General features: G+C 54.1%; 1 protein-coding gene and 1 long non-coding RNA gene across 3 annotated transcripts; one reads left to right on the forward strand and one right to left on the reverse strand.

The window, feature by feature from the left end:
• Nucleotides 1-405: 405 nt before the first annotated feature.
• LOC140687411 (uncharacterized) lies at nucleotides 406-5,127 on the forward strand. Of its 2 annotated transcripts, none has more exons than XR_012061691.1 (4): nucleotides 406-757; nucleotides 957-1,024; nucleotides 2,324-2,498; nucleotides 4,611-5,127. It is a non-coding gene; the product is annotated as an uncharacterized lncRNA (long non-coding RNA). The 2 variants fall into 2 exon arrangements; XR_012061690.1 differs by having other exon boundaries at nucleotides 407-818.
• Nucleotides 5,128-11,574: 6,447 nt separating this feature from the next.
• Nucleotides 11,575-12,107, reverse strand: LOC102529925 (uncharacterized protein C20orf203). The gene is given in 4 exon segments (XM_072944641.1): nucleotides 11,575-11,829; nucleotides 11,831-11,875; nucleotides 11,877-11,929; nucleotides 12,095-12,107. Coding segments are annotated over 4 exon segments (366 nt in total).
• Between the last annotated feature and the right edge of the window lie 1,394 nt (nucleotides 12,108-13,501).

Below are 13,501 nucleotides of genomic sequence, written 5' to 3' on the forward strand. Positions count from 1 at the left end.
TTTGGCCAGATAATGAAAACAAAGGATTAAAATAATTCCAACACTGCCAAAGGAGATATAGTGACAAGCAAGTCTTTCCCCTACTTTTTTCTCCCAGCCTCCCAGTTCCCTCCTGGGGGAATCCACGGACCCAGGAGCAGGTGTGTCTGTTCAGAGCCACCACCCTGCCCCCACTCCGTACTAGCAGAAGCACGCCGCATGAAGCGTTTTGTACTTTGCCTTTTTCACCAAAAATATGTATCTTAGAGCTTCTTCCTAGCAGTACATTCTGGCCGGCTCACTCTTTTTCATGCCTGGATTTCCATGGCACACAGAATTCTTTAATATTCATGTAACCAGATCTAGAATTCTGGCCCCATGCTTTTGTACCTTCCCCTTGTGTTACTTCTGTTCTGCACAACAGCCCTGGGAGGCAGGAGGTTCCCCAAGTTATGGATGAGGAAACAAGGGGACCACTCATCCCATTTGCCAGGGGACTGTCCCAGTTTTAGTGCTCAGAGTCCCGCATCCCGGGAAAACCCTCATTCCCAGGCAAACCAGGATGGTTGGTCACCCTAAAGAAAATAGGCTGGAAGAGGCAGGAACACTCTCCACGACCTTGTGGGTGGTCAGCACAAGCCTAAGCCTGCAACTAAAGTCCACTCAGCAATGATGACGTCATAGAAGGACCCTGATAGCAGCTGTTGCTTAGCAAGCGCGTCCTACGTGCCAGCACCTCATCTGGTTCACACCACGGCCTCGGGAGGTAGACGGCAGGGCAGTATGCATGGAACCCATGACTGGCAAACCCGGCTTCAGTCTCAGCCATAGGGCTTGCTGTGCGTGTGACCGTGGTGGTCAGCTCCCTCTCAGCCTCCATTCTTGGTCCCAGGACAGACACTCAACAGCGTTTGTTATGTAGAAAAAAAATTGAATGAATGAATGAAGTGCTAACATTTATTATCCTTATCTTACAGATGGAAAAGCTGAGGCACAGAGATGTTAAGTCACCAGCTTGAGGTCACACAGCTCATTAAGCAGCAGGGTAAGGATTTGAACCCAGCTGGGTCCCAGAGCCCATAAAACTTTTTCCTTTTCTGGAGTTTTCTTGCCCACGTTACCCATTGGTGCCCTTTGCCTCTGACTCCTCAGATCTGTCCCCCAACCAACACCTCTCTCACTGCACTGTACTGCCTGGGCCCCTGGGCCCAGCATCCTTTCACAGAAGTCTTGCCTTCCAGCTCCCCACTCCAGGCTCAGGGGCCCTGCTCCGCCCCTCCCTCTGTCCCCCTCCGCCCAGGACTGGACGCTCATCCAGAGCCCAGTGTCTGAGCTCCCGCCTCCCTCCCCTCCAGACTTTGTTTCATTTGTTCATTCATTTCTCTGACTCTTCATTCCTTTGCTCAACAAACATTTACTGAGACTGCAATGAGCTAGCTCAACCCCTGGTGCTGGAAATTCAAAGATGAAACCAGCCTGGGCCTTGTCCTCAGGGGACAAAGAAAACCAGACAAAGAAACGGCACTCGTATCCCAGCGAGAGAGCAGCTCTGATGGAGGAAGCCCCGGCGCAGCTGCAGAGGGGGTGGGAGCGGGGGCACCCGACCTGGGGCTCTGGGAAAGCTTCCTGGAGGTTGTGCCAGCGTCTGAGAAGATGAGGAAGAGTTGGCAAGACTGGGAAGCAGGGAGAGAGAGGTGGGGGCGGGGCCTGTAACAGCTCAGACAAGGTGGCCTGGGGGTAGGAGAGAGCGTGAGACATTCAAAAGGTGCAAGGTGTTCCTTACAGCTGGGCACTGGGCTGTCCTCAGCTGGGGACACGTGGCCCTGGGAAACCCACCCTGGTTACCCAGCCGGCTCTGCGCCCAGCGGGCTTCCAAGAATCTCATGTCTAGGAATTAATCAGGAAAAAACAAAATAATCAGCGATGTGGACACGGAATTCTGTATGTATGGAGGCTATTTACCACAGTGCTCTTTGTTATAGCAAACAAGTGGAAGCAGCCCCAGTGCCCAGCCAGGAGAACTCGCCTCCCCACTGGGAGGTCACCACTGGCCGGAGTCATCCGAAGGACTTAGAAGTCAGGTTTTCAGAGATTATTTAATGGCACTAGAAAATAGGTCCCATATAATTTTAAGCAAAAAACAGCAAGACACAAACTACTTTATTATTCTAAGTTAGGATTTGTGTATGTACATGTGGGAAGATACTAGGAAGAAATGTATCAAGCACTTCAAGGTGGTTCTCGCTGGTGATGGGCTAACCTAGGGGCTGTATTTCCTTTTTAAAAATAATTTCCTGTGCTCTCTGATTTTGCAATGGTGGTCCAGTCTCACTTTTGTTTTCAGAGACTGATTCTAGGAGACAAGCTCCGTGAGGCCACAACTTCCCTTTCCAGCCTCCTCCGAACCGTACTTCCCAGCCCACCAAGAGCCCTCCACTGAGATGGACATCCCTGCACCTCAGGCTCCGTGCATTTGCCTCTGCCGTTCCTCTGTCTGCTCTTCCCTTCCCTCTCCTCTGGTGAGACATCCTCAGCCTCCCTAGTCAGCCTCAGGTTCCTGCCCCTGAGGACACAGAGCACCCACACCACTGTAGGCTGGGTTTACGCACCCAGATCCTCACTGGACCCTGAGCTGCTGGAGGGAAGGACCTGCCTTATCCCACCCCCCAGCCCAGATGCTTCATTTGGGGCCCAGATTTATCCTTATTTATTCCCCCCAACACTTTATTTTGAAAATCTCTAAATCGACAGGAAAGAATACACTGAAAACTCATGCACCCTTCACTTAGATTCTGCACCATTCGCTTCTTCCCTTCCTCGCCCCGTCTTGGAGACCCGTTGTAGACATCTCGGCCAGGACCTGGGGGTTGGAAGGTGCTCAGTGCCCCCTGGAATGAAGGAAGGAAGGAACAAAGACATGGCATTGCTCCCCTCTCTGCCCTCTGCTCCAGCAAAGCATCACTCTAAAAGGCAGACAGTCAAGTTGCCCACCTGCTTGGAGGCTGGCTGCCCACAGTCAATGCAGCCCCTTTGCAGACACCCAAGGCCCTACCGTCCCTTCCGGCCTCATCACCCACTGAGCCCCGGAAGGCAGCCTTGTCCCCACACTGACCTGCACCGCACACACGGGGACACTTGGGCTTTGAAGCCTCCGCCCTCCTCGCTCAGGAACAGGCACACGGCTTTGCTCTCCCACACCCTCAGAGAACTGTAAGACTTCACTGACCTTTCCTCAGCCTCTGGGCACCAAAGGCAGCCTCTCTGAGGGTGAGGGTGACCTCTCATGCTGGTTTGCCCAGGACTTTCCGGTTTAGCACTGAAAGTCCCGTGTCCCGAGAACCCATCAGTCCCTGGCAGACCACGATGGCTCCTACAGGGTGGGCAGACGTGTTCCGACTCCACCACTGGGAGAAACAACCTGTGAGCCACTCAGAGCAAGCCCACCTCCCCGCACAAGGCCACAGAACAGACCCAGGATGTTTCCTAATGCCGGCCAACTGCCTAGAGGAGTGAATGAAAGAATGAATGGCTGAGTATGAATGGATGGATGGATGGATGGATGAACAATAACCTCACCTCCTTTGAATCTTTGTTCAAACGTCACTTTCTCTGTGAGGCCTTCCCTGGTGGCACTCTCTCAAATGACAACTTCCCCAGTGACGCCCCTCCCCCACACTCAGTGCGTGTTTCCTCAGCATCTATCACCAGGTGACATACCCATATGTTGCTCTTCATTTCCTCTGGGGTCTGTCGCTCCCACTAGAGTGTCGGCTCTCCCAGGTCAGCAGCTTCATCTGTTTTGTTTGCTGTCGGGCCCCCAGTGCCTAGGATAGTAGGTGTTCACCAGGTGCTAGTTGAATGAATGAATGAGTGAATGAATGAAGCCATGGTGACTGTCTCTGACACTTCATGTGGGCCGGGCTGATCACCCACCCGCTGGGCCTGGAGAGAAGCATCAAAAACTGGGCTGGGCAGCGGCCCCTCTCCCAGCCACCCCTCCTGGGCTCCTGGCATCCAACCACCTGCCCCATCTTCTGATACCAAAGCTTATTCCACATCAGGAGCTGTGCTGAGTGACTCAAGGTGCTTTAACTTGCCTAATTCTTGTACCCATCTAATACATACAGAGGAATCGAGCTGACACAGCCAAGAAACTGCCCAAGTCACCAACAGGCCAGGGGATTACAACCCCAACTCTGTCTGGCTCCAGAGCCTGTGCCCCAAACTCCTACCTGGACATGGGCCCCGGCCCAGCCTGCCTCCCACCCTGCCTCCCACCCTGCCAGCCTGTGCATTCCAGCAGACTCCTCATTGAAGGCCCTACTGTGTCACAGCTCAGTGGAGAACTCAGCACACAGTAGGCACACACCAGCACATCCTTGTGACTCAAATCCTGGCGCAATGACTTCTCCTTTGCATATCCCCCTCCAGGTCTGGGAATAATAGCACAATTCCTCATTTGGACAGAACTCAAGCCTTTTCAAAGATATCTCTTCATTGAAGGGCACAGAAATAGCAAGAATGCTAGCTTTTGATCAGCAAGCCTGGACATGAACCTTAGACCCACAGCTGTCTGAAAAGGTTAAGTGACTGCACTTCACTAAACCTCAGTTTCCCCCTCTGTCATATAGGGTCGGTAACAGTCATTTCGAGAATTAAAGGAGACACCACGAGTCAGTGCCGGGCACACAGAAGGTGCTTGGAAGGGTGGTTTTTTTTCCATCAAGGGTGGCAACAACCTCCGGGGCTCTCCCAGGTTCTGACCCTGACCCCCTCCCTACTATGGACGTTTCGAATCACAGTATGTGTGAAACATACAGAAATGAGCGGCCCCCTGGTTGGAGTGCTCCACGCCCGCACGAATGCCATCACAACGAGGCCTCCGTTTCCAGAGTGTCTCCTCGTGCCGGGGTCTGGGCCAGGCGCTGGAGGTGTGCGGACTCCTTCCTTCCATCCTCACAGCTTCCTCTGCAGGGGTCCTTCAGCTACCCCACCTTACAGAGGGGGAGACCGAAGCTCCGAGAGGCGAGGCTGCTCACCTGAGGCCCACGGCCAGGGTGCAGCGGAGGTGGGGTTTGTTTTTACGTAGAGGTCTAGTGCTTGACATGGAAAGACGTTTTCAATGTATTATTAAATGAAAAAGCAGCACATGGGGCAACAGACTGTAATTTGGGAGAGCACCATTAAACGTAACAGTAGTGGTCTCTAGGCGACAGTGCCGTGGACCTTACAAGTTTTTCTTCTGCTTCTGTGTATTTCCTAATTTCGCATAGCAGCTTTATGGAGATGTAATTCACATAGCATTCAAGTCACCCATTTAGCGTCCAATTCAGTGGGTTTTAGCATATTCACAGAGTCGTACAACCATCACCGCTGTTTTCTAATATTGTCATCACCCCCCCAAAACAACCCTACCCGTGAGCAGTCACTCCCCACTTCCGGCAACCCCCTCTATAGATTTGCCTGTTCCAGACAATTCATACAAATGGGTACGCACAACACGTGGTCTTCGTGATTGGCTTTTTTTACACAGCATCATGTCTTCACGTTTCTCCCATGCTGCAGCATGCATCAGTGTCATTCCTTTTCATGGGCAAATAATATTCCATATTATATTTATTAATTCATTGGTCGAAAGGCATTCAGGGTATTTCTACTTGTTAGCCATTATGAGTCATGCTGCTATTAACCTTTGTGAAATTTTTTGTGTGGATGTGTGTTGTCAGTTCTCTTGGGTGGACACCTTAGAGTGGAATTGCTGGATCATATGGTAACTCTGTGTTGAACCTTTTGAGAAGCTGCCGGCCTGTTCTCCAATACGATGGCACCATCTTACATTTCCCCTGGGGCAGTAGACAAGGGCCAGATTTCTCTACACCCTCCCCAACACATGCTGTTATCTGTCTGTCTGAGTCTAGCCACTCCTAGTGGGTGTGAAGTGGTATCTCACGTGGTTTAGATTTGCACATCCCTGTCCCTGATCGCTAATGATGCTGAGCGTCTTTCATGTGTTTATTGGCTATTTGTATGTCCTCCTTGGAGAAATATCTATTCAGATCCTTTGCCCATTTTGAGAACTGGGTCATTTGTGACTTTACTATTAAGTTACTAGAAGTAAGATTTGAACCCAGGTCCTGTTCTTCCAATACATCCTGCGTTTGCAGGCCTGCACCCCTGCCTCCAGGAGGTCTGGAAGCACCCTGGAGTCCCGCCCAGCCTCGGGGCTGGGGAGGACCAGCACAGCTGCTGCAGAAGCGAGTCTGGCTGGGGCCTGGACCACAGAAGATGCCCAGTGTCTACGGAGGGACCGACGAACAACTCTATCTCCAGGAACCGGTGAGCCACAGCGGAAGAAAACACATCCAGGACAAAAAGTCTGCACCCCAGAAGGAGAAAGCCACCAAGGCCCTGCCCCGGGAGGTGGAGATAAAGCCCTGAGCAGCCACCATGGCAACTGCTTCCCGCGTCCCTGATGGTGGTGACATATCTGCCCGTTTTTATGCTACTGATTGTTGGCCCAAATAAGCCTGGGAAAGGGAGGCCTGGGAGATGAGCAGGGAACATGAGACCACATCTGTCCAGAGGCGGTGGACAGTCGTGGGTTTGCCGGGGCGGCCACCAGCTGAGGAGAGCAGGGGCCTGATGGGGTGTGGCCCCACAGCTGTGCCACTGCCCTGGCCACAGGAACCCACTGCTTCGTCACCAAGGGCACCTGTATCTTGAGCACCCAGCTCTGGAGTCCAATAGCCTGGGTTTAAATTCCAGTCTCACCATCTCCCGGCTATGTGACTGGGTAGGTTACTTCCCCTCTCTGAGCCATGGTTCCCCTCTGAGGCTCTCCTGTGGAACGGAGATAACCAGGCTGAGGATGACAGGAGAGCATCATACGGCCTTCTGGTGGGGCCAGGCTGCTGGTGGGGAAGCTTGGGACAGTAGGGCTCACCCACGGGGCATCCCAGGCCCCCGGACTCAGAGCCAGAAGACTATCCCTCTGTGAAACAGAAGCCACAGACCCTCCTGAGAACACTTGACACCAGCCACTTGCCGGAAGCTTCACCCTTAGACAGGAGTGTAGATGTGTGGCACCTGAGAGAGGCAGGTTCTGGACCCTTCGTGGTAAAGGTGGATCACACAGTGGGTTTGGGAACGGCTCCTCAATCAGGCAGCCTGCGTTCAAATCCCAGTGCCACCACTTACCAGCTGTGAATCTTGGGCCAGGACTTGTCCCTCTGTGCCTTGATTTACCCCTTAGAAAATGGAGATGACAACATGCTTACTTTACAGGGTGGTGGTGAAGATTAAATGTGTTAATACAGGGAAAAGAGGGATTAAAGCCTTAGCTTTAAAATAGAGCATCTCCCAAACCCTTTTTTTTTTTTGGACCCTAGATTCTCCAGAGTCCCCAAGATCCCCCTAGCTCTGGTATGTGGAGGAGGTGGCGGTGTGTTTGTCTGTTTTTGCTATGTTGGCATTTCCCAGAGTGGGTTCCATAGCCCTGTAAGCTCACAAGATGGTCCAGGACAACTGAAAAGAACACTGTTGTCAGAGAGGCCTGGCCGCTGCCTCTTAGAACTTCATAAATGCACATGAAAGGCTCCGAGAAACCCTGCAGAGAAGAAACCATGGTCGGTTGTTTAAGTTGGTGCTTCCCAAATTTATTTGACCACGAACACCCTTTCCTGCCCAATATCAATTGAATTTCTTCCTGGAAAAACACTGATGGCCAAGGTCATTTCTAGCTAGCGGTTTCTGCCTCACAGAAAAGACAGAAGATTTTCTAAAGATCATCATCCCTGCAATTAAGAAGCCCCTTCCAGTTTTTCCGGCACTTTTACACTCACTCACAGGAAAACGCTACACCCAGAGACAGCCCCTCAGCCCTGCTCCCTGGGTCAGAGGACCAGGTGGAAATGCCCCCTCAGGGATGACCCCCAGGACTGGCCCAGCTCCCTTCCACCCCCTGAAGCCGCCCCCGGCTCCAGATCAGACTGCATGCCCAGAACGTGGTCAGGACAGTAGGCGGTGTCCTCCAGGAGCCTTAAGGAGTTGCCAAAAAGAAACTGCTGTGGGTTGAGCCAGCCCAGCCTCAGGCCGAGAAGAGGTGCTGCTGGATCCAGAGTCTCCTGGCACCTGCAGGGGAGGCCCTGTGACCCCTGGGTCCCATCAGTAGAGACAGCGCCACTTTCACATAGTGTCCCCCATCTCCCCATCAACGTTTCAGCAATTCTAACATTTGGAGACACAAATTGCCTCTCCCAGACGGCCGAGTGAGCACAGGACAAGTGCCAAAATTTGTCTCCAGGCCTGTGGGGTTTTGAAAATGAGATTAACCAGCTAGTCAGTGGAGGAGAGTGACATTTATTGAGCACCTACTACATATCATGCATTGTTTAAGAATCTCTACCATCACAATGAGGTCTCAATTCTGATAATAACCCCATTTTACAGACGGGGAAAGTGAGGCTCATGATGGCAGAGCTGGAATTCCAACCCAAGCCTGCTTCTGCTGCCCCACCCTGCTGTGCTGTTCTGGGCAGCCTGGCTGAGATCACTGACAAACACCCCAAGACAGTGTTCCATACCTCAGTTCCCAGGTCCCTCTCATTACTAACCCAGGCTCCCTGGTCCTGGGGTAGGAGCAAGTGAATTGGGTGGAGACTAACGCAGTCTGGCCTCTCACAGTCTGGCCCGCATTGTAGATGAAGAAACTGGCTATTGTGTTTGTTGGTCGATGTCCTGTTGAATCTGGTGATCTTAGCCCCAGTAGTCTGATTACCCTTGGGCTGCAGCAGGGGAGAAGTAGACAAATTGGTTTTCTATGCCTGCTAAGCTGAAAGCCAGCCCACCAGCCTGGGGCGGTGACATGACTCTGCCAACATGAGGACCGCTTTCTCTGGAACCCAGCCTGAGCCGGCACCTGGGCTGAGTCCCTTCTCGCTTTGTCATTTCTGCGGCTTCTGCCTGCAGCCTCCTCCCCAGCACCCTGCCCCACCCACCCTGCAGGTTCCTGGCACCCAGCCTGGGTAAGGGGTGGGAGCGTTGGGCTTACTGCACAAACCTCTGGAAACCCCTTTTCCCTCTCCTGACTCCCCAGAATTCCTGGGTCAGCAGTGTGGCTGTGGGCTGGGCAGAGGGTGGACGGGCTCCACCCACCCCTCTCCTAGGGAGCCCTTCACCTGCTTTGTCTGCATAGCTGCGGGGAGGGAAGGCCCCACCCTGAGCTCCCAGCCCCCTGAAACACCCACCTGGACACCCCCTTCCTCCTGCCCATCACAGGAAGCGCCCGCTGGATGGTCTGGGGAGCAGTGTCCTAGCGCCACTCTGCACCAGAGGCCTCTCCCTCTGCTCTTGCTCATCCTCAAGCCTTCTGGGAGGCAGGCTTCCTGTTCTCTAGCCTGGGTGGGGACCCAGATCACAGGGGAGACAGTGACTTGTCCAAGGCCACGCAGCTAGGCGGTGGTCAGCCTCACTCCCATGTGTGGTTGACTCTGGGGTTGGCATCCTTTCTCCTAATACAGTGCGGGGCTCAGGGGTGCAGGTTCAGGATCAAGACTGTCAGACTCAAGTCCTGGCTCCTCAACCTCCTTGCTGGGTCACCTGGGGCTGGTTACTCAACCTCTCTGTGCTTCCGTTTCTTCATCTACACAATGCTGTCAGAGAGTCCTTGAGTCCAAACCCTATGTTAGCTGTGTGGCCTTAACCTGTCTGCACCTCAGTTTACTTCAATTTTAAACAGAAATATTGATATATATACACAGCAAGGGTTGGTATGAGGATTAAAAGCAACCAATGTGCATCTAGGGCTTTCTGGCCATGGTGCCTGTCAGGCCTGTGGGGACTGCTGGTTGTTCGCTAGTGTTGTGGTCAAGGTGCTGCTCTGGAAAGATGCACAAGAAACAGGTCTCAGAGGGCATCTCTGGGGAGGGAAAGTGTAGGGGACCTTAACTTGTCTCTATATGTTGTTTCGTACTTTCAGAATTGTGTATTACATAAATATAGTATTACTATTTCCAAAGTTGATTACAAAACTGTTGTACAAAGATGCTCCCTTGCCCTGACACACAGCCTTGTGCTGGCCAGAGACCCACCCCTTGGGTGCCCCCTCTCCTTCTTGACCCACCCCTCCACAGCCACACCCAGGCCTGGTCCAGGCCCCGCCTCTTAGCCCTCTCCCTGTCTCCCAGGAAGTCCCCGGCACAGCACAGCCGCAAAGGGCCACGAGGTCTCCTTCCAAGCGCAAGCCTGTTGCTTTCACCTTGGGGATGTGGGCGGAGCCTCTGTTCTTCCTCGTCTCACCTGTAAGTAGATGATGGTACCTCCCCACAGGGCAACTGCAAGGACTAAAATGAGGTGCTAATTCACGGAAAAGGCTAGATATAGTTCCCAGCCCAGAGTCTCCCTCCTCCCTCTTGTCCTTTGAAAGCGACAGGAAGCTGCCAACCTCTCTTCTTCACCCACCCCTGCAGGTGGACCTCAAATCTCCCAAGCCAATTCCTGCCTCCAGGCCTTTGTGTCACCACCAACTCCCTCTCACCTGGCGATAAATATTGATTGGTAAAAGGAGGCGGGAAATGGCAAAAACAGCTGACGATTACTGAGGACTGCCTCTGTTCTGAGTGCACTGAACACTGTAAGTCATTTAACCCTTACAACAACCCATGAGGCAGATGTCACCTGTAGGGAAACTGAGGCCAGCGCAGTCTGGTGGCTGGCTGAGGCCACACGTTGGTCAGTATCAGGATGGACTCAGGCACTTCCCTCAGGTTCCAGAATAATGCTGATCCTTCTACATCCTTGTCCACATCAGAGCAGGGTGGTTAGCACCCTTCTGTAGCCAGGATGCTGAAGCCTCAGCGTGGCTGATTTGCCTGAAGCCCTAGGATGGACCAGCACGGGGATGGAACCTGAGCCTCCTGCCTCCAGCTGGCTGCCCCGGGCCGGCAGCTGCCCTGGCTCTGCACGGAAGGGTGTGGGGTGTCACTCCCAAGGCCACCAGCCCCGCCCTGCTTCAGGGAAACAGAGAGTGCCTGGTTCAGCCACCGACTGTGGGCTCACTCATGTGCCCCCAACACCCAGGGCCCTGCAGATGCAGAGCAGGGCTGAGAGGCCCCCACCCACCTCCCTTTGCTCATAGCCTGGGCCTGGGCCTGGGCCTCCAGGATCTGCCTCTGGGGAAGGATTCCGCCTTCTCAGGGGAGACTGCTGGGCCCTGGGACAGGGAGAGCAGGAGGGAATGGCTATCTCTTTCCAGATGGGGGGGTGGGTGTGGGAGCAACACCTCCCAAAGGGAAAAGCCATCCCCAGCAGTCGCACACGACTGAGACAGCCACCCTCATCCAACCTGGGTTCTACCCAGCGCCAGCCTGGCGCAGACTCGAGGCCCTAATAATGTTTGCTGGATGCCTTCAATACAAGCACCAGTGCCCAGAATCTCCTTGAGGTTTCAGCCAGGTGTGCCCGCCCCATCCCCCATTCTGGGGAGCAGAGTCAGTATGGGGGGGTGGTGACAGGGGACACCGTGAGGTGGTGGCAGCCTCTGTGAGAGAGGCAGGCTGCTCAGCCCAGAGCTGGGGGGTAGGGGCGCCTTGTGTGAGGCTAATTAAACAGTGACTGTGATGAATCGGGGAGAGGCTGCTGCTCGCTAATTAAAGGTGCGGGCGTCTTGCCTGGCGAGGATGGAAGGCAGGAGCAGCCCTGGAACCGTGTCGAGGGGCCAGGCCAGCAAGGACAGCACTTGGCCACAGCCCCCACTGTGCAGGCTCTGGGCATCCCTTCCAGCCTTGGGCCCTCCCAGCAGCAGGACCCCTCGGGCCCCCTCTCCACTTCCCTATCTCTCCTCCCCACCTTGTCAGAGCCCGAGGCCTCGGTCCTCCCCCTCCCCACCAACCCAAATTGCATTCCTGATAAGGGCCTGGGCGTTGGGGAGGAGGATCCTGTTGGTGCCCAGCATCTGGGCTGGTGGGTGAGCATCATTTTGAGCCTTTGAGTACTCCTTCCCTCCCACCCTGGCTCCCAAGACCCCAAAGTTGGGAAGATGAGTCCAACCAAGACAGAGGCTGGCTGTTGGGAATGAGGCGGCCGGACAATTTTTGGAATCATAGATCCTGAGACTCACAGGGCTTTGGCATCGTCCAGTTTCCCAGTCAGAGCTACACTGGATGTTGCCGGGTCCTGCTTTGCCCCAGATGCCCGACTGTTCTGACCTCAGTGCTCCAGTCCCGAAAAGGGAAGATCAGAACCCATGACCTCTGACTCCTGAAGATCCCTAATAGTGAACAAAAAGGCCCCTTAGCTGCCCCTCCCTGCCTTGTGCCAGCACAAATGGGAAGCTCGGTGGCTGAGAGCCTGGGCTCCAGAGGCCACACACCAGGCTCCAAGTCCCAGCCCCGCCCATCATTGGCCAAGTTTGTGATCTCAGGCCAGGTAGCTGATTGCTGTGTACCTCAGTTTCCCTGTCTGCAAAGCTGGGCATGGTCATGCTGCCTACTCGAATGGTCACTGAGGGGATCCAGGGCCAGAATCCTGGTGAGGTACTCAGCACAGTGTCTGGTCCGTAGAACAAACCCAGGAAATGTCGGCCAATGTTATTTGAAAACTGGGGCACTCGGGAGGGTGTGGCCTGGCACCGCCTCTCCTCCATGTGACCTCCGCGTGCAGCTGGTGCTCTGAGGACAATTACACTTGACACAGGGAGAGCATATCACCCTTCACACCAGGGCGCTCACACCCTCTCTGACCCTGGCAACCTTTTGAGGAAAGTAGAGCAGCAAAGAAGAAAACAAAGTGGATACTCAGAGAGGCTCAGCAACTGGCCCAGAGCCACACAGCTAAGCGAGGGGCAGAGGCAGCACTGAGGCCCTTAAGTGGGAGGAAGATGGGACCCGGGTTTCCGTGGTGAAATCTGTCGAGCTTCTACTGGAAACCATGTCCTGAACCAGCCACCAGGGAGGGAACTGAGGAGAATGTGAGAGTCACTCTGCCTTCGAGGGGACCCAGTCCAGAATGGGAGGGAGAATACATATGCAAGTAATGGGACGCAAGGCAAGCGGCAGACATCAGGGCGGGGGCTGGGAGATGCTGCTTGGAGCTTGATTTGCAAAGCAAAGGTTCTGCTTCTGCTTGGGGGTAAAATCAGGGTGGAGAAGTTTGGAGTGGGGCTGATAGGGCCCCTCTGGTGTTCCCAGGAGAATCTTTCCCAAAGCAGGTCAGATGCTCTGCTCTGGGAGGAGCTGGGTGGTCCCTGATGTCCATGGTGTCTGCCTCTGCTGTTCTGGGGTCCGTCATGTGAGGTATCCGAGGGTCCTGGATGTTGTGGTTTCCAAGACTACACTGTCCAGGGTCCCCAGCCTGAAACTATCCATATGCAAAATGGGCTGCGCGGTGCCCCTTCCAGGCGGCCAAACACTCACCAGGACAGGGGCTTCCCACTGCCAGGCAATGCGGCAGGGGAAGAATGCGTCCCCGGTAAGAGGCCTAAAGACAGTAGAAACCTTTTGAGGCTGAGAAACTCAAGGCTGTTGGC

This window comes from Vicugna pacos, chromosome 19, assembly GCF_048564905.1.
Source record: "Vicugna pacos chromosome 19, VicPac4, whole genome shotgun sequence".
In the NCBI taxonomy this organism is placed as follows: Eukaryota; Metazoa; Chordata; class Mammalia; order Artiodactyla; family Camelidae; genus Vicugna; species Vicugna pacos.